We start from the raw sequence: 21,622 nt of genomic DNA on the forward strand, positions 1-21,622 counted from the left end.
AAAACACAACAAAAAAAATCCTAACAGTGCAGTTTCTTTTTCTCGGCCTTGCAGAGGTATTTGCAGTAATACTGCACTCCAAGTTGAAAATTCTCTTCCTAATGCCCCTTAAGTAGTGTTGCAAGTATCTCCTTACTGCTGCCTTCTTTCTCTAGCTTAATGTGTTTGGAAATCTTGAGTCTCTTGCTCCAGGGATTCTTCAGCTTCGTGGTGTCATGGCAGGGGGTTGGAACTGGATGAGCTTTAACATCCCTTCCAACCCAAACCATTCTATGATTCTGTGTAACCTGACTTTTTAACAAGCTCTGTTGAACGCATGCTTGTTTACCTTTGAGAAATCACTGGGGCGTCTTACTCCTTCCCATATGGGTGAACAGGGAAAAACATGCTTTTTCTTTGCAAGCACTTTATAGCAATAATATTTGAGCATCTATCAGTTGACAGGCAATTATGTTTTTCCTCTTTGTTCTCACTTGTCAAACAGTATACTATGTATATATGTTTTAAAAGAATAAACCTGTCAGAAAAAGAAAGACTGTAGGAAAATGGCAGTGGAGAAGGGTGGTTTGGGGTGGGGGGGATGGAAGAGGAGGGAAGGAGGAGGAATGTATGTTTGTTTGCTCTGCTTGAAATATATGTCTTTGAAAACAGTGTGATTGGTTGTGATAGTTACTTGCTGTGGCATAGTTTGGGATTTGATGTAATGTTTTTTTGTCAAGAACATCCAGGTCTTGAAGTTCAGTGCTGGGAGGGGGAATAATTAAATAAAGAAAGAAAGAAAAAAAAAAAAGAGGGAATTTGAGTGAGTAATTTGCAGCTTAATGATATGCAAAATAACCATTCTTTTCCCTTCTGAAAACAACTGGTGCTATTGAGTTTCACACTGGAGTGTTTGTAATTTTAAAGGTGGGATGGGGGAAGTAAGTTTTAAACATGCAGGAATCCAAACTTCAGAGCAATTTCCTGTAAACTCCTGTTTTGTGCCCTGGGCTCATATAAGTTCGAGAACATTGTTGAAATTGGAGAAGTTTGTGCTGATTTACATCATCTGTACAACTGGCTCCCTTTGTGTAAGCAGGTTATGTAAGGTTTGGCAACAGCACCGCATTTCGGGAGGTGGAAAAAGCATTTGGGCAGCATTGGTCGGTTTTTATAATGTCCACGATACCTTCCAGCGCAGATGGCTGATGGGCTGCTCTTGGAAAGCATGGCCAGGATTCCTAATTTTTGCAAAAACGATGACGAAAGAGATGAAGCACCAGGAAGTAAGAAGTGACCTGCAGCTTTAAAACCGAGGGGAAATATGGTCTTTGTCCTGTTTTTGCTCCTGCACCTGGAATTATTTTAAAATGAGTTCAGGGGAAAAAATAAAAAGTAATAGTAATAAAAAACCCCAACAAAACAAACACAAAAATTCAGACCCCTGGGGTGCAGTTTAAAGTTTTACTGTCTTCAAACTCCGTTTATTTTTGCAAGGTGGCTTTCAGTCCCATTCTTTTGATAATACTGCACCATTTAAGCCCTGATTCCATGTGGTAATTAAGTATGTGCCAAAACCCAGTGACTTGCTGGCTACATTTGAGCTGCATTTGTTTAATTGCCTTACAGAAAGGCTTGGACTTAGAGAGCGTGGTAGCGAAGCTTGCAACTACTGTGCCTACTGATAGAGCAGTAACACAATCTTACAGACTTGAGCCCACTACTTCTGGGTGGTAGACTGGACAGACTGTTAGTTTTGTGTTTATACATTTACATCTTTTCCCCAGTGGGGCTTTGGGTTTTGCTTGATGTTGTTCCTTCTTGTTTCTTTGGTGTAGCAAAGTGCAATTCAGTTTAGGGACAGAATTGGTGCAATTGTTGCAAAATTATTATTAGATGTTAATCTCTTGTTTTCCCTGCCCTCCCTTTCTTTTTGCTTTGAAAGTCTGGAGTTAAAGGTTAAAACCCAGTCAGGACAAAGACACTTGGGTTACTTTATTCAATTCTTCAGAGATGCCCAAGTTGTTCAGTGCATTCCTAGTGCTGGTTGGTTGGGGTTTGTTTGAGAGTGTTGATTTGTGATTGCTGTTAAGCATTGAATTTGCTCACAATTATACTTTTTCTAAATTATTATTCTTTATTAGCTCTTTAGGAATCTATGTTTTAATTTTCTTTTATGACATCAGCGCTGTTACACTTTATTGACCTGTTGCAATCCAGGTGGGATGCAAAACTCCCAGGATGCCAAATCTCACTCCCAAAAATGTGATTGATCTAATGTGTCCCAAGACATCAAATACTGGCTTTGATATTTCTAGCTGCTTACAGCTGTTATGGTATGGCCTGGCCCAGGGATATTAAGAACTGTGTAATGTACATTGAAAAACACCACTACCAGCAACAAAATCAAGCAAATAAACTACCCAAATACATGTGTTACATTTTTTTAAACAGGCTTCCAAAACAGGGAGTGTTTAATATCACAGGCAGTACTGGACTGAGATTCCTTGCATAGTCTGCTGAATTTTTCTGAATTTACCTGGGCTAAATATATATATATGTGTGTGTATATATATATATATATATATATATTTAATAGTGAAATAAAAATGATAGGGATTGCCAATGTACTTGACACCAGCAAAAAAGTTTATATTTGAAAATCAAAAAAATCAATCCCAAACTGTCAGCTGTCCCAGAAACACTGATGATGTCTAGACTATTTCAAAGTGTTTGGGTCTTGTTGAGCTCAGTAAGAAATGGAGACTATTGAGCATGGGTGGTCTTTTGTTCTGCAGAAATAGTATGCCTGTTACCACTCCGAGTTTCTGAATTAGGTAATCTTAACAGGTAAATTTAAATCAGCTCAATTTAAATCAGTTCCTTACATACAAATGGTATGCAGACTAAATTTTTTAACTCTGAGATGCCATTCTGAGTTTTTTGCCATGTTCTCCCCCCCCCCCCCCCCAACCAAAACCATCTGGTGTTTGTGTAACAATTGATCTTATGCCACGGGGAGCATTTGGAAGATGCCAAGTGTAAGTAATAACGGCTACTACCTGAGTTTACTAGAATATATAATTTCTCCACTGTTCGGTGTGCTCTCTGATGAGCATGGATAGTGCAAGCACATTCAGTAGTTTTGACAGAAGACTTATTATCTTAAACAGATCCATGGGTAACTTAAAGGGTAGGTATAAAGCCTTTGGCTTTCTCTTAGTAACTATTCAAATCAAAGAAGCTCTCCCGGCCCCAAAATTTTTATGTTGAGGTATGAAAATTCAAGTTACATTTGCAGTGCTGCTTCAGCTGAACTTGTGTCATTCTTTCCATAATAACTGTGGATTTTTCTTTTTTTCTCCAACTTGCCCAAAAGATTTCGGTCTTCAGCTGAATCTCGGTGCAGGGTGTCACAGCCAGGATGGTGTTTGTAGTTACTTTGGTTTGAACTAGCTTTGTCATTCAAAATAGAGGAGGGTAAAAAAAAAAAAAGCAAGCTTCAGACTTTGTGCATTCTTGACAATGCCATACAGGCATGCATTTAAAACGTAACGTTTTATGGCTTATGAGAGTCTGATGTCCAATGTTGTGTTGTGCCTTGCATTAACCAAAATTGTCAGAACAGCCTAGATGTTATGGTGGCAGAAGAAGGATGAAGAGGATGGCCCTAGCTAATTGTAGAGTCCAATGCTGTAATTTGTGAGTGGCTTATTCAGAGGGAGCTGGAGTTAATGCCTGTTTCTCTGTTGAAGTTTCATAGGTGGTTTCAGCTGTGTGGTTGCAGCCTAAGTTGCAGAGGCATGGATTTGACAGGTGGACCATTCAGTGGATAAAGAATTGGCTAGATGATTGCACTCAGATAGTTGTGGTCAACAGCTTGATGCCACGTGGAGGCCAGTGTTGAGGGTTGCTCCTCAGGAGTCAGTGTGTTGACACCAGTGCTGCTCAACATCTTTGTCAGTGACATGGACAGTGGGATCAAGTGCACTCTCAGCAAGTTTGCTGATAGCACCAGGCTGTGTGGTGCGGTTGACATGCTGGAGGGAAGGGATGGGATCCAGAGGGACCTGGACAGGCTGGAGAGGTGGGATGGTACAAACCTTATGGAGCTGAAAAAGGCCAAGTGCAAGGTCCTGCACCTGGGCCAGGACAATACCAAGGACAAACACAAGCTGGGTTGTATTTGTTCTTGGATTGAGAATGAATTGACATAAGAGGGACATGGACCTGCTCAAGCAAGTCCAGAAGAGGCCATGAAGATGCTTCAAGGGCTGGAGCACCTTTGCTACGGAGACAGGCTGAGAGTGCTTGGCTTCTTCAGCCTGGAGAAGATAAGTGGTGTGGTTTTAAATAGGCTTACATAGACCAGAGACTCCCACTTCTGCTCCAGGTACAGCTGATCTCTTCTTACAGTGATACTGAAACTCCCAGTTTGGGGTCTTGTGTTAAGAGAACTGATACGCTATAGTTCATATAATTCATGTAAACCAGACCTGATATTCTGTATTTCATGGCAATTCAGCACCTGCTGCTTGCCAGGAAAGTGGAAAGCTGTTGGAAAAGGGGAAGGGGTTAAATGGAGACAAGAATTGCTCCTGCCATTCCATTGCTTGGCATGCTTTCCCGTGATAGACCACAGGGGTTCTTTGTAGCACCTGAGGGAACAAAACTATTACTTCAGTAGGTGTTTGATTACTGCAGAGACTCGTCATACTCTGAAACAAAGTTCACCAGGAAGATCAGCTTTATGATACTTGCAGGACTGCAGAGAAACACTGCAACCAGGACAAGGTGGTGACAGAGTAAAAATAATCTTTTATACGTTGCATTAAAGAAGTCCGGCTGGGAGAGGAGTGCTTTGAAAGAACGCTGCCTACATTCAGATTGATCTACTTCTTGTCTGAATTCATCTTTATTCTGCTAGCCTTCCTTAGTGGTACAGTTACTTTGCTAATACTGTATACTTTTAAACTTCTGAATGACCAGGCTTCGGTAAGGATTGAGCTTGGTATCTGTTAGCGAACTAAAATGCAGGAATGTAATTTTCCTGTGGCAAATTAATGTGTGAAGTTGAAAGTACTACTGTTGTCCAGCAGCCTCTGCGTGGCCAAGGTTATGCAACAATCACCTATGAAATTAAGCAATGGGGTTTTTTAGGGGGGAAGGGGCTCTTGAGATAGAGCTCCTTTAGTATCATGGAAAAGCTATGAGGGCTGTTTGGCTTACCTACTTTTTTTCCCCTTTTCTGTCACCTAAATGCATTATGCTTTGGGGCAGGCTGCTATTTTAGTAAGAAGCTTGAAGAAAGGAATTTAGCTTGAAGGGTAATTTGGGGGATTTTTTTTTTAATCCTTTTTATTTTAACCTGCCTCTAAGGTTTAATTTGACTTAGCTAGTTCTGTCTCCTCTGTTTTTGCTTTTAAACAACTGTCATGGGAGTTTTGATTTTGGTTTAAGCTCCTTTTTAGTCTGCATTTATACATTTCAATATATGTATAGGTGTGAGACTGTCATAGCCATGTAATACAGCCCAAAGTCACCTTTAATAATCAGGTTTAATAATCAGGTTTTTCTTAATTCAATATTTTCATTTCTTTAGAGGTGGCTCAGTGTGCCCTTTGAATGTTTCAAGCTAGTGCAAGTGGGTCAGAGCAGGGAACTGATTTGACTTGATCAAAAATGAGTATTTGGCCAGATCCGGTTCACAGTCTGATTCACTAGCTGGTTGCATAGACAGTTTCTTTTATGTCTGCTTTTCCCTGGCTTCTGTTGTTTGTCAATAGCTGCTTCCCCACAGAGTTTGAGCTGCCACAAATTACAGCCTGACTTGTTAAGGAAAACCAAAATGAGCGGCAATTTATATTTATAGGTTGTCCTGTGAACTGGGGCAGCTCAGCGACTGCTGCCGCTTCTTCAGGAGCAGTCAGTCTATCCTGGCTGCTGGAGCTGACATGTTTTGGGGAAGGCATCTGGGGACACAAGTCCGCTGCAGCCACTATGAGGTGAGCTGTCTCAGAAGTCTGAGGACTCATCTGTATGGAAGCTTTGCCATTTCAACTAGAAAACTCCTTGTTTTACCCTCCCACACTCAAGTGTATGTTTATTGTGATGCGAGTCATTTCTATCTGCCTGTCCATCTGTCTGTATTTTCATCTATATTCTCCTCTTCATTGGGATAAACATGCTAATGATCATATATGCTGCTATGACCAGAATGGTCTAAATAGGTGCTGGAACTGGAGGTACAGCTGAATCGGGGTGCCGTATGTATATGGCCACCAGAGCATTTTAAGCCTGAGCTGTGAATGACGTGCTGGGAATAACAGTACAGCTGCCTATTCTTCCTTGCCTGGAATGATGGCCCCAGCTGCATGTGAAGCAGCTACTGGGCTACTGCATTTTACAGGAGCATCTTTTTATTACAAAGGCAAACTGGGACATGGATGGGAGGTGGGGGGAAAGCACCCAAAATTTAAAAGAGTGACATTCTAAGTCTGCATGGATTCATCAGTTACTTATTGTCAGAAACAGATGTCAGGGCTCTTGGCTTGTCTCCATCCCTGGCATTGTTCAAGGCCAGGTTGGATGGAGTCTTGGGGTGATGTGGTCATGTGAAGTGTCCCTGCCCATGGCAGGGAGGTTGGAACTAGATGATCTTAAGGTCCTTTCCAATCCGAACTATGATTCTAATTCTTTTCTGCATACAGACTTGCAAAAGGAGGTTCAGCTATGGTCAGTGCCTGCTTGGATTGGTGATTAGTTGCTTCAGATGTGGTTTAGAATATTAACTTGTAGTAACTGGCTGTGCAAGAATGTGTAATGGTGTTGCTTAGTTGTAAATGCTTATGACAGTCAGGTGCTGTCCAACATTGGAAAGGAAGGGGAATACACTATGCAGAGGCAATGCTTGCGAGAGATGGTCTTATGAAGGACTTTTTTTTGCATCCTCTGAAGCTGTGGCTTGATTTACATTAAGCTGTGGCTGCTCCATCTCTGGAAGTGTTCAAGGCCAGGTTGGACAGGGCTTGGAGCAACCTGGTCTAGCAAAAGGTGTCCCTGCCCATGGCAGGGGGCTGGAACTGTATGAGCTTTAAGGTCCCTTCCAACCCTAAACCCTTCCACAATTCTATGATTCTACAAATACTTTATCCCTTCTGTTCCTAAACCTAACCACCTTGTATTGTGATTTGATCTGTGTGCATCTCTGCTTTCCTTTTCAGATACATGTATTGGACTGACTGGGGTGAAACACCCAGAATAGAACGGGCAGGAATGGACAGCAGCACACGAAAAATAATTGTCAATTCAGATATTTACTGGCCAAATGGACTCACGATAGATCTTGATGAGCAGAAACTTTACTGGGCTGATGCAAAACTGAGTTTCATTCATAGGGCAAATCTGGATGGTTCGTTTAGGTAAGTTATGTTATTTGCAGTGTAAGTTATTTCTCACCTCCTGCATAAATTTTGAACTGAGGCATTTCTTTTCAGTAATCTAAAGTAATGCCAGTGCCTTATTGTTCTTTTTAAATGCAATCGTTAATAGCCTTGCAAAAAGTAAAGTAACCTTACGTCCTGTAAAAATAGTTTTAATAGTAAGACTATTTCTATCAATGTTTCACTGTAGACTATTTATAGCCTTGTTGTACAGCAGGATTTTTCAACTTTAGGCTCACGCTTGTCTTGCAAGTAGTTGGAGATGCTTATCCATGGCCCTAGGCAATCTAATGTTTAACAAGTGACTGGAATTTTACAGTATTGTTACTATATCTTTTTTTTTTTAACAGGAAATATACATTGAGACACACTTATTCTTGTCCTCATTCAAACATGTCCTTTGTGGCATGCCTGTAAATTAACCAAATTCAGCTTATTTCAGACTGCAAGCAAGAAGGAAGCAGATTTTCTTAAAACTTGGTAGAAAGTACAGTATGGAAATTTTGGTTGGTGGCTCCGGACTAAGTGTGCTGTTGAGTTTTGGCTTTTGTATACACAAAGAGGTGACCCTTCAGATAGGGCACACCTAGGAGTTGGAGACTGCACCTTCAGTTCTGGGTAGTGTTCAATAGGCAGGTTGTGTTGGTCCCTGAAGTATGTCGTCAGCCACTGAAATGTCCTGCTGAGGAGGCGAGTCTCTGCATTTTGGTCTCGCTTTGGTCTTCAGGTGGTTTAAAATGGCATTTTCATTTCTGTGATTTCAAAATATCTTAAATGCCTATGTTATGAAATCATTTTGCTTTGGTAAAGACTTTGAGGAGTTGTATTTTGTGCATATCTGTGAAAAAGAGTAATATCCCCCCCTTCCTCAAGAAAAGAAAAAAAAACAACCCACTGCATTTTCCGTGGTGTTTTTCATTTTTTTTACTGAGGTGCATTCTGTGCCTGATTTGCACACTCATCAAAGAGGAATAGCAATATTGCCACCCTTTATAAAACACTCTTAAGTTCCTTTGAGAGCACTGTGTAAGAGCTGGATAATGGTTGCATTGTAGTAAGTGACAAGTACTGATTGACAGAAGTCTAGACAAGGGAAAAGGCCTTTATAGAAGGGAGCAGTAGCTCAAAGGCTGGCTGCAAGTTCATAGAAAGAAAGTGCTCTTTCAAAATTCAAAATCTAAGAGAGATTTTCATACAACAGAACATGAATATATTTCTCTGATGTGGGGGTAAGTGGCAGCAAGTAAAGTTTCCACACTGATTCTGCAGTTATCATGCACATACAAATTGTGTAAACTTTACTTGCATTAATGTGTGAACAGTTGCAGTTGGTTAATAACATCTATTTTGCTCATTTTAAAGTAGAGAAGGGCCACCCAAAAGGAAGCGAGCTTTTGAATACACCAATTTCAGGAATCTGTCCAAATTGCTTTGTGATAGATCAGTGCATGTCCACCACCTCCCAAGCAGTTTTTTATTGAACTGTAAATGGAACAATATTTTAGAAAAAAATAGTGTATTTTTCATTTAAAAAAAAAAAAAGGCTCAATGTTGTACACTTCTTACATCTTTTACTTAACTCCTGGAGATTGTAAATGCATGCTTAAGGATATTCCTATGCTGGATGCATTCTGGTAATTCCTTGGGTCTAACTGCATTGTGCAATATAATACCTTGATGTCATTTAGCTGTGTATATTTCATATTGTTACAATATGATAAAACTTCCTTCTTAAAATGTTATGCTTATTAATAAAATGCCATGAATATTGATCTTAATTTTAACTCTTTTCTAAAAGGAAATTTTTATTCTTTTTTGCCTTCTACTGATAAGCGTTGAAACAAAAGTCTGTGAAGTTGGGACTTACAGGTTCTGGTGTTTAGGTAGACTTCAATACTGGTTCAAACTAGATGATAACTATGGAGGTTGCTTCTGTTCCTTAAACACAGAGTTTAAGTTTCCTAAATTGGTTTCACCCAGACTTGCCAATAAAGAAACCTTACAGTGTTTCAAAGGCTTCTACCATCCCTTGTCACAGAATCACTTCAGAATTCCTTCAGAATTACAATAAAAATGAAATTTGCCTTCTGCATGGTGAATGAATGTTGCTGGAGCAACCTGCCGGTTACATCTTAGCACCCATCAATTCGCAAGCACATAGGCTGGAACTGTTTCAAGGGATGTAATTACAGAAGGGGAGATTTGATATCTAAGAATGGTGGAAATAGGGGCAATGTATTCTGGAAAACAGCTGCTATGATACTAGAATACAGCCACTGCTCTACATTTAAATCTGCTGCTGACCAAGTTAAGAGGGGTAATTTAAAGAGACTCCCAGGTCATTTCTTCTTTTTTCTGCTGCAACAAAGGCCTGAGTACAACTGAAGTTCTGGAGAAAATATCATCTGTTGAATAGGGGGACAAAAAAAACTAATGTTTTAATAGGAGGAGCACTCTTCGGACCTATGTTTCCTCCAGATTGTAGAATCCCAGACTGGCTTAGGTTGGAAGGGACCTTAAAGCTCATCCAGTTCCAACCCACTGGCACAGGCAGGGACACCTTCTACTAGACCAGGTTGCTCCAAGCCTTGTCCAGCCTGGCCTTGAGCACTGCCAGGGATGGGGCAGCCACAGCTTCTCTGGGCAACCTGTGCCAGCGCCTCACCACCTTCACAGGGAAGAATTTCTGCCTAAGATCTCAATCTCCCCTCTGTCAGTTTAAAGCCATTCCCCCTTGTCCTATCACTACAGGCCCTTGCCAAAAGCCCCTCTTCAGCTTTCTTGCCAGCCCCTTTAGGGGCTGGAAGTTGCTCTAAGGTCTCCCTGGAGTCTTCTCTTCTCCAGGCTGAACAAGCCCAGCTCTCTCAGCATGTCTCCAGAGCAGAGCTGCTCCAGGCCTCAGAGCATCTTTGTGATCTCCTCTGGACTTGCTCCAACACGTTACATCCTACTTATGTTGAATGTAGGACTCTGAAAGGCAATTGTGTTTGGGTATTTGCACAGCCTTGTTAAGGAGCTTAGGTGTGGTCTTTCAGGGGTCATTATGGAACTGACCAGGTATCACATCACTATGAAATAGAGTATGCTCTTGTCTTTAATTTTATGAAGGAGCAAAATCTTGTTTTATATTTTAAAGTCTGTTTATCATTTATCACCAGATTAATCTCTTGGTCCAGTGAATCTGTTAAAAAAAAAATCCAATTCCTGTGAGTTTTTACAAAGCTAGTTTGGTTTGTTTTTTTTTCTGCATGGTAACACGTGGAATCAATGCATTTTTAATCCTTGTTTTTTCTTTGATCCAGGCAAAAAGTTGTCGAAGGTAGTCTTACTCATCCCTTTGCACTGACGTTATCTGGGGACACTTTGTATTGGACAGACTGGCAAACACGCTCCATTCATGCCTGTAACAAAAGGACAGGAGAGAAAAGGAGAGAAATACTGTCTTCCCTATATTCACCAATGGACATCCAGGTTTTAAGCCCAGACCGGCAGCCATACTGTATGTTTTACTTCCCCTGAAACTTTTTGCGTGACTGTTACTTATTTATTAGGATAAATGTTAATCACAAAATGGTTAGTGTGAAGTCATGGGGTTTTGCATACCCTTCAGGAGATTGGTTTCTAAAGGTATGTAAGTACCTGAATCCTGTACCTTTCTTTGAAAATTCCAACATGAATTGATATGAGCTCAATCATCATCCCACTTGGGATAACAAAATTCAAAATCCAGTGCTGTACTTCAGTGACATCTTGTGATTTGAAATACTAGAATGAAAATGATAAAACCTCAGCTGGCATCTTTTTAACACTATTATTTTAAAGACAACTGGAAAAAAATGCGTATCATTGCTTTTTTTTTAATAAGTAGAATTACCCCAAAATATGTAATGTTCCTGTACTTACAGATACAGATTTTGCATTCCAGACTTGATCATGTTTATCTTCAATATGTAACAAATAGGTGATGAATGCTTCAGTATGGAAGGGACTTAAATCTGAGCTCTTATATGAAACATATACCTGCCTCTATTTTTCCTTTGTGTGTGATGCTACCTCAGAGGAAGGCAGGTGAAGAGAACTGAAAATTGCATGATGTGGTATATATTTTGTATATGCATGTGATACTATGCGGCCTAAGATTTTTTTTTTGGCTGCATGTAGCTATGTTAGTCCAGGTGGGTCTTTTTCAGTATTGTGAGAATGGGACTTGAAAGCAGTGGTGGAAACATATATAATTGAGTAGCTATGGGAAGAATCACCTCTTGCCTAGGATTGTACTTTGGATTTGCTGCTTTATTTATGCCAGCTATTTATTTATGCCAGTAAAGTCTGCTTCCCTGAAGATAATGTTTGCTATTCCAGTAGAGTTTATAAGATGTCAGTAAACAGGACTGAAAGTAAACAAAAGAAGTTTGGAGATCATCTTGGTGATGGAACATGTGCAAGTTTTCATTGAGGTTGTCAGGTATGCACAGCACCCTGGTTTATCTCACAGCTCCAGATAAGAGTTTGTCTGTGCTGAATTCCTGGCATTGCTTTTAGCTCAGGGAATGTCCCAGCCTTGGGTCGTCGTATTTCTGGGTCAGTCACAAAGAAAATATGGTGTATAGGGAAATGGCATATGCTGAAAATAGCTCAGATGCCATTGACTTCATTAAGATCAGGCTTGGATTTCTTCCTCTCCCTTTTTTTCCCTCTTTGTGACTGTCAGTGGAAGTAAGACAAGCCAAATTAGCTGGAAATTTTGTAGTTTTATATTAAAGCAGTTCAGATGCTTATTCAAACTATGACTGACAGATCTTGCACAACTTGCAGGGTTTTTTTCTTTAATAGCTGACAATATTGTCCATAATTATTTGTGGCTAGAGTTTGATCTCTTGCTGCCATTTTTCCCCCATATAAATGAGGTAGGTACATGCAGTTCTCGTGTCTGTCCCCATCCTGTCCCTGCCTGCCTCCCCTCCGATTTTTTTTTTTTTAATATTTTCAAAATTGAGGACTTTACATGTTGCTGTTCTGTACTTCCTGATGATTCAGGGACTTGTCTTGCTGTGAAAGCTTTTGAAAAAGATTTCCAAGGTATTTCCAACATGCACCACAACTGTAATGTAGGAATTGTACAAATTGTTGTATTTTCCTTTCTTTCCTAGAACTGGTCACCCCCACCACCATCACCATCCTTCAAGCCCTGTTTTCCATTTTCATGATACTTAGCAGATGCAGCATCCACAAAGTAATTGAAGTCCAAAGCTGTTAGCTGTTTCAGCTTTAGAAACATTGAAAGAACTGCATAGTGTGAATGTGCTGAGCTGTCAGCTCTTTCAAAATCAGCTCTTGTGTGCATCTCAATTTAGGTGTCCCTACAAGTGAGATGCTGAACAGGAGAGAATCAAACACTTTATATTGTGGTTCCTCTGCTTGTTGTGCCATTCATTTTGAATCTATACATTCTTTCTCATGGAGAAAAGAGGGCTTTAATGGTTCTAGAAATATGAAAATAAATGTGTTTGGTTTCTTGCAGTTCACACTCCATGTGAAGAAAACAATGGTGGTTGCTCCCATCTGTGCCTGCTCTCTCCAAGAGACCCCTTCTACAGCTGTGCCTGCCCCACTGGTGTGCAGCTGGAAGACGATGGCAGGACTTGCAAATCAGGTAGGAGCTTGGCTTTTCTACAGTCACAGAGTAATTTTTATGAATTAGAGCAATCCATTGCATCAGAAACTGGAGAATTTTGGCTGTATTTTGTGTCTTTTGACTGTATTATGCGTTGCCAGTTCTCTGTAGGAATAAAGTAGTATGTGGAGCCCATTGTAGAAAAATTTTATTAGAAGTAAGCTATTGTAGGACGTTTTTCTGATTGGACAGTGGACCATAGACAAACTTCTGCTTCCTTCCATTCACTGTCCAGTGATGGTCAGTGATGCGGTAGTGGTGGCCAAGCTGTTGCCTTTGAGTGGCATCTCGAAGTTAGCTACGCCTGGGATGTTCTGTACACAGATGTGCCAATAATTCAGTCAAGGTGCTATTTTACAGATAACCCAGTGAGTTACCCCTGCTTCAGTTAGTTTTATACTGAAATAATTTGTACAGAAAAATCAAGATTTAAACTAACAATACTTTCTGGTTCTGAAGATTAATCATTCCTCTGTTTCCCTTTGGGCTCCACTGTGTGAAGGGTTTATGAGAAATTTGCGCTAGGAATTTTTAATTCCTGGATCTAGTTTATGTTTTTTGGACATTGTATTTAATTTTTAAAAGTGAGGCAAGGCTTTCTGTGAAAAAGCTTATGAAGTTTGCTGCTTGAGATAACTGAGCTAGAGAAAATAATTTCCTAGGTGGCTGTTCACGTTACTGAGTAGTAGTAGGACAGGCTTGTGTATAACCATTCTGATTCTGTGATACCCAGTAGAAAGCTGTTTAAAGGCTAATAGCTAAAGTATATGCTTTAATTGAAAAGTATAACTATATGCATATTTTGTATGTTAAGTTGAATGAGTTGAATAAGTGAATGAGTTGAATAAGTTGAATGAGTCTAGTAGTACACATTGAAAACTTGGTACTAGCATTGATCAGGAAGCCTCTTTTAAAAATGCATCTTACAAAAGCAGGCAACTAACACTGCTAGTGGGACACTAGGAGGCAAGGTTTTGGAGAATGTTCTGCCAACAGACTGCTGCCTGTCTCCAATGCATTTTCAATGAGTCTAGTCAAATAGTATAGTCATTTTCTGATGTGGCTTGATTCCTCTGAGTACTTAGTAAGCATAAGATATTCATTTCATTTGCGAACTTTAAGCAGAATTTGAACACTGAACCTCTAGGGTTTAACGGCCAGCTTTATTAGCTCATCCTGCTGCAATTGAAAGGCTTGTAAGGTAGTTCTTGCAGCTGCGGAAAGACCTTTCTATTTCCTCCTTCCAGCTTTGGAAAGTTTCCTTTCCATAGCTTTAAAATAAATGTTGCTGAGCTCAGGACAACCTTTTTAAACGTTAATATTGACCTCATGTTTCTGGCAGTGGGAATGAAGGTCAGCCTGCTCTTGGGGTTTTGGCGGATAGCACAAGCAGGAGCGACTGCTTATACTGTGCTTTCACCTTTCCATTGTCAGGTCAGACAATCTGTCAAGGGTGTCCTGTCAAAGGAGACCAAAAAAACGGGATGGGAACAGGAAATCTCATTTTGCATAAGAATGTGGCCTTTTGGTTCATTTTTATGGATTATTTCTTTCCCAAGCTCCACATCTTTTGTTGTCCTGTCTGCCTTATGCCAACATCCATGTGCATCTCTTTCCCCTTTTATTAATTAAATTCTTGGTTGCAAGGAACTGACTTTTTGTTCTCTGTACAAGTTCTTTGTAGTGAAGTCGTATCAGGAACTACAGATGCAACAGTGTTCACCACGTCTGCATTTTGTTCCTATTGGCTTGAGCAAAAGTGCCAAAGTACAGTCACTTGGGCGTATTAGCTTCTTTGATGTTAAGATTTCAAGTGAATTACTCAAATGCTACTGGAGATTTGTCTGCAAGGGAAAAAAGCATTGTGTTCTCAGAATTTGTGCCCGCATGGGGGCTTTACTGGCACAAATAGAACTGTGTTAACTGTGTATCTCTTTCAGAAAGCATTCTTCTGCAGAAAAGCCCTGAGGCTCTTAGGTGATTTCAGCTCTCTTGGATATTGAAGAATGCATATATTGGTAATGTTCAGGTGTGAGAGCTCTGTAGCTCTTTACAAACAGTGTTGAATGGTAATGGGCCTAGGTAATTAAGGAAACGTGAGCTAAAGGACAGGCTGCGCCACTGTTTGCTTTGCTGTGGGTTATGTCTCTATGCATTGAAACTGTGATATTAGGTTTTCCTACACTTTTTCTAAACAAATTTTTACACTTTTTACACTTTTTCTAAACAAATAACTGTTGATCTGCTGAAGCTGTAAGTATTCTGTCAGCATTAAAAGAATAGTTCATTATTCTTTAATTTTGGCTTTTTGGTATTGACTCATTCTTGCTCTCTCTCTGGTTCTAAACAGTTGCTCTGGCCTATCATAGAAGATCACCAGATTTGTTGGGCACAATTTGCCCTTAGTGAACATGGTGACAGCCCATGTTGGCTGTCACCAACCACCTTTCTGTTTTCCATGTGCCTTAGCATAGTTTCCAGGAGGACCTGCTCCATGATCTTGCCAGGCAACAATGTGAGACTGACTGGCCTCTGATTCCCTGGATCTTCCTTTTTCCTGTTTGTTTTTTTTTTGCATGGGGGGAGGGGGGGGGGGTTTGGTGTTTTGTTGTGTTTTTTTGTTGTGGTTTTTTTTTTTTTTTTTTAAGGGGGTTATTAGTTCTCCTTTTCCAGTCAGCAGGAACTTCACCAGACTGTCATGACTTCTCCAGCGGGTTTCTGTCTGCCGGGAAGGTGTGACAGCTGTAGTTTATCAAATAAACTAGGAAAATCTGCTTGCTCAAGTGAAAAAAGAGGAATTTTTTTTCATAATTGGAAAAGGTAGTGCTAACTTCAGGTGTTTGAAGAGCCAGCTTCCCTTATTATATTTTCAGAGAAGGAGGTCCCTTTGTTATAACACATCTTCCTGATTAATAAAGAGAAACAGTATGGACTAATCCAGACATTCTGATTAAGTAGGAGAACTGCTAATTAGAGATGAACAGCCCCTTTGTGAAAGGGAAGGGTTAGGTCCACATTTGTTATTTGGGATAATTGCTGTAAATCAGCTCTTTTAAGTACCTGAGAAAGCTTCTGCTGGCCTTATGTGAATAACCTAATATAACTGTCAGTCTTCTAGCACTTGGAAGATGCTGGAAGCAAAATCTTGCATACCAGTAGTTAATACTGAAATATAGTCAGAGTTTAGTTTGGGGCTGTATTGGGAAGGAGCACTCATGTCCTAATCTGTTTATCATGATGAAAATACACAGGAAAAACTCTTATTTTCCCTTATTTCCTAGAATCTTGACAGCTGCCTTGTATGCTTTTCTCTCCCTCTTGCCCATTCTGTGATTGAAATGCAGCTGTGGAAACCACAGTCTTTTGGTTGCAAAATTCTTTAACTTCATAGATGTCTTCTGTCTTGTGCCTGGTGTCTGACTACCACAGGGAGATGTGATCCAGAATTTCCAGAGGACTTCTTCCTCATTCCACCTCTTCTTGCTGCACTCCCAAATGTATACTGTGCTCCCTTTGCTTATCAAGGAATTGTGGAGCTCGTGTTTTTTCTTTGTTAGTATGAGATGTGGCTTCTTAGAGGTTATTCTGATCCTTCTCTGAAGATGATAATTGTGTAATTGGAATCTCCCCCAGTGCATGCAGCCATATTAGCTCCTTAATCATAGTGGTGTCTTCCCTCCAGCCAGATGATTCACTGAAAATACCTATGGGTGTTTTGCACCAGATGAGAGGGAAAGTTTGGATAATAGATCAAATGTACAAGTAGTCTATGGTGGTTCCTGCAAGGTGGAGAATTACCCAGATTCCCGACTATGAAAATGAGATGCAGTGGGTTGAATGAGGAAATAGCATTTTACTTGCTGCATTGGGACCTGTGGTATACTACTTACTCCAAACACATCCTGTTGATTCTTTAACACTAAAACAATGGGCTAGGTGTTATTTACTCAGAAATAGTATTACATGGAACTATTTTTCACTGAGATACCTTTCCAATACACCAGACAGGGTTGTGAAAACTGTCCAGCAATGGGTACCTGACAATCAAGGAAAATCTAGATGCTACCTCTTCTATTCTAGATGCTACCTCTACTCCATTTCATAAAAATTTCATGGGTGTTTTTTTGTCTTTCATTCATGTGTACATCTTGCTTGTTTTGAGTCTGTTTTCTGCTTGCTTTTGTTAGTGTTATGTTTGTGATTTTATTTGATCTGTATGAAAAGATCACATTACTTGCTATTCATAGCAGCTTTCATCCTTATAAAAATGGAGAGTACTTCATGTAGTGAGAAAGTGAAATAGCCTCATGGAAATAGACTTGTTTATAATTTCATAGGATGAAATCTATTAGAAACATACTACAGGGAGGAAACCGGGAGGGAGTAAGTATTCTAGAAGGTCTGCCATCTCATCTTACAGCTCTGTTGTCAGTGGTTTTGCTAAACTAGTTAATGAAACTGTCTTTGGGCTTTGGTACCTGATTGATGACTGCTTTCCAGGACTCTGAAACACTGGCTAGTTAGAGATGGTACCTTCTTTCTCAGCACTAGTGAGTCTCTGGATTGATTCTGATTTTATGCTGCAGAAGAACCACATCCTGGGTCTGCACTGAGAAGGTTTATGTGTAAACTTTGTTATCTTGTGTTCACCATGGTACCTACGCATGGAAAGTTACCAAGACCCAATGGTAACTCGAGCTCTATTTTGCTGCACTGATGTAACAACAGTGAGGTTGAGATGCCCCCTAGATTTGCAAGCCCTCATTTACAGTTGTTTGTAAGTTTTTTCCATGATGTTTACCCTTTGACAGGTGATTGTGTTAGCTCAGAATTGAATTTTGTGTGGCTTCGTCATACATGGAGCATAATAAATAATGCTTAAACTTCAAATCATTATATAGCTGTCAGCCTCAGAGAGGGCTCATGGGACATAAAGTATTTCTGTTTGTGTAAAGGAAGACAGCAATGCAGAGACACTAACATGTTCAGGGTCTCTTAGTGAGTGGGAAGTGTCTGCAATTAGAAGTCAACATCAGTAGGGCTGTAGGACAAATATTGTATTGCAGTTCAGTATTAAAAAAAAAATTGAGTATGTATCTTGTTAGGTTGTAATAAATTTTTGATCATATTCTGTATTTATTTGAAGGTGTCACCACCAAAACTGTTTAACAGAATGGGTGGTAAAATGGCTGTCCCTTCTCAAGTCAGTGATTCCTTACTTGGAGCCAGTGGTATTTTATATCTCCAGCAGAGAATAGGTGCATTTAAACTATGACACTATGCTTTGGAATGAAATACCACAATCCAAAGGCTGTTCCTTCTTTCTAGTGGTGAGGATTTCTGACAGACTTTTTCTTGGCTCATCTTTTTTCCTATGGCTTCTTATGAACTGTTAAGAATTCTGTGCAAAGGGATGCTCTTTTATTTTTTTCTGTTGTTAATACAAAGTAGAAGCTTGGACTATGATATCTATAAGCTAACATTCAGATTTACCACTTAACATTTCCAACTTTCTCTTCTCTTTCTTTAAAGCACATATGGTATAGACAGACCTCAGGGTCTGGGGTAGGACTTAGTTGCTCAACTGCTTTGAGGTGTTTGAATGAATCCTCTGTATAAGGACAGATTCTTTGCTTGGTACAGCGATAGCCAGACAGTTGTGCTGACCTTTGATACTGTTTACTGCCCATGCAGTCATGACTGTTACACTAATGTCACATTGAGTAAATATTTCTAAGACTTACTCAAAAGGAGTAACTCTTGAGTTGTCTACTCTGTCAATAGTACCTTTACAAAGCTTTGTGCTCCCACGTGTAACACTGGGTATGTACAAATTTTAGGTGTCTCACATAAGCTCAGTCCTAAATTAGAGTAGGTAACTGACTTCTGTGTTGCAGCAGATTTCTCCGGAAGAAACTAATTTTGTCTTAGTCTGCTGTTTTGTGCTAATCGTCTTAGCAGCTGTACAGTTTAATATTCTGTTTGCGGGGCTTTTTTAATGACGGTATAAATGTGTCAAATCTCTGAATTGTAGGGGGTTTTGTTCTGGTTCAGGCAAAGTAACTGTTGGAACTCAGCTACTGAGATAATGGAAGAAACAGTAGGCAACTTTTCACTGTAACATGCAGACAGATATGATGTAATTTATGAGTTACGTGAGCGCTCTGGTATTTCCTTTCTTTGTCACAAGTGTTAGTTTTCCTTATTGCCTACTTACCTTTCAATTAAATCAAGGGCTGTCTGAATGCGGACGCTCAAAACATTCTTTCAAAGAAACTTTTCCTGTTTCTGTTTTGTTGGTTGCATACTCCCACTGCACGCAACTCTCAGTTTTAAGGTGGTAAACCTGATGTGCCTTGCATGCTTTCCCCAGTGTGCAGTGTCAAGTAGGAGAGTATCTCGACAGCTTTTCCCAGCCCTTCAACATCACACTGTATGAAGCAGTGCTCACTTCCTCTCAGGCTGGAAAATAAAGAAAGACCTGAACTGGGATGCATAGTGCTGTTTATGTTGCAACTGACTCTGTTGAGGTACCCAGGGAGAATATATTCTTTCCTGTGTAGGTGGTGAGGCGCTGGCACAGGTTGCCCAGAAAAGCTGTGGCTGCCCCATCCCTGGCAGTGTTCAAGGCCAGGTTGGATGGGGCTTGGAGCAACCTGGTCTAGTGGAAGGTGTCCCTGCATGTGCCAGGGGGTTGGAATTGGATGAGCTTTAAGGTCCCTTCCAACCCAAACAAGTCTGTGTTTCTATGATATAAAAAGAATTTCCATTATTTTTAGGCATTACCAAAGTTTGTTTCAACTCCTTAAATATTTTATTTTCTGTGGAAGCTGAGTAGCAGGAATGGGGTTTAACTCACTGTTGTTGATTTAAACATCTCACAACAAGTGTTGTTACTTCAATTTTCCTGTGGGGTGAAGAGCAGTTACTGCTAAGCCTTTATGCAAGATGTTGTAATTGTTTTGAATATTGGCTAGCCTATTAAACTGCATGGCAATGTTAGTTATTTTTATAGACTCCGTACAGAATAATGAATTTTTCTCCCGCACCCATATTCTGCATCTTACCCTTCTCCCCACGCCACGCTTTGTGCCATATGTTGAGACTTTGCCAGGTAACTCACTGTATTACAGCAACTGACAAAATCCCTTGTTTTTCTGGTAAATCATTTTATTTTGTCAAGAGTGCCGAGATAGCTGTGCTCAAACAGCTTGTAAAAGAGTTGCCTGCAGTCAGGGTACTTCTAACACACTGTTTTCAAAAAGTGCTTACTATTTTCTTCTTCAGGGAAGAGCTAAAAGCTTTCCCATTTTTACAGTTTATCTGATCATTCTCTCCCCCCCCAGCCCCTGCCAAATATAGAGATTTCCAAAGTTGCCTGTAAATAGCCTAAGTCTATATAGCCTAAGTCTATACATGCAGATGCATGCACGTGCACATACATAAAACTGGGGGAAGAGTCTCACAATGGAGCATTGTTGAAGTCTAATTAGCAGGCAGACAAATGGGAAAGGAATAGCGTGGCGTTTTCTGGCATAGATTAGCAGAGGCAGCCACTGCAGTCTACATTCGTTTAGGTTGGGTGAATAAATTGGAGCATTTGTTACTGTATTATAGATGTCTTGTCACTTGTCAAATGTGAAGTGGGCCAAGGGAAGAATAGAAAAGGCTCTTGTCAAGCTGGTGGGATGGCCTGCTTCGCTGCTGTCAGCTTCGATTGTACTTAATTTTACAAATAGAGTATGGTTGCCATTTCCAGCACTGGAGCATGGATTTTTAATAACAAGAGCACAAACCAAATCAAAGCAAACACTATACTTAGCGTGGATATTAAAAATATCTGATTATTGGATAGGGGAGGAAAGCATCACATATATGAGCAAAAAAAGGAGTCTCTTAACCTGCTTGTGTAGGATTTCTTGATTGCATAGAGTGAATATAGTCTTCAGGGAGTGAGAATAACTGCCTTGAATGGTATTACTTTGTTTTCTGTTCTCCTTGCATTTTAAGTTCAGATATTGTTCTGCGTGTTAACCAGAACAGTTCATCAGCTTTTCATCAGAACTGAAAAGTTCTGTGGAAGGTCTGCAGAAAGGTTTTGTTGAATAAAAACAAGGTGACAGAAAAAGAAGCAGTTCAAAGTTTGAAACAGTTGGAAAAATAAGACAGTTTTAATTTCAATCTTTTAAAATGCTGTCTGAATGGAGACTTTACAGGGACCTAATTCTTTCTGATTTTGTGATCTATGGCTTGCATAGGGGACTTTACAGAAACTTCTGCGGCAGTGTTTGGTTGCTGCAATTGTGATGTTGGAATAGCTTGCACTCCCCTCTCCCCTCGAAAAAAGGCTTTTGTTCATTGTATGGTGTTTATATATGACCATGTTGTAGCAGTTAACAGTTCTGCTGGGAATCTCTTAATCATGTGGTTACAAAAGTGACTGTGGTGAGAGAGGTTTTGAAGATGAAGTTTATTAAATAAAATGCTGTAGCACTTTAGCACTAGGTAAATAGCTAGCTGCCATGTA

General features: G+C 40.1%; 1 protein-coding gene across 2 annotated transcripts in view; it reads left to right on the top strand.

The window, feature by feature from the left end:
• LRP5 (LDL receptor related protein 5) overlaps positions 1–21,622 on the top strand; it is a 126,668-nt gene that overhangs the window by 31,723 nt on the left and 73,323 nt on the right. For both annotated transcript variants that reach the window (XM_061462835.1, XM_061462836.1), the window contains exons 3-5: positions 7,203–7,400; positions 10,724–10,920; positions 12,943–13,074. In XM_061462835.1, the coding sequence (XP_061318819.1) occupies positions 7,203–7,400; positions 10,724–10,920; positions 12,943–13,074 (527 nt within the window). The remainder of the gene's footprint in view (positions 1–7,202; positions 7,401–10,723; positions 10,921–12,942; positions 13,075–21,622) is intronic.

This window comes from Pezoporus flaviventris, unplaced genomic scaffold, assembly GCF_033815535.1.
Source record: "Pezoporus flaviventris isolate CSIRO_AGI_PZ_B2104156 unplaced genomic scaffold, CSIRO_AGI_Pfla_v1 ptg000036l, whole genome shotgun sequence".
NCBI lineage: Eukaryota > Metazoa > Chordata > Aves > Psittaciformes > Psittacidae > Pezoporus > Pezoporus flaviventris.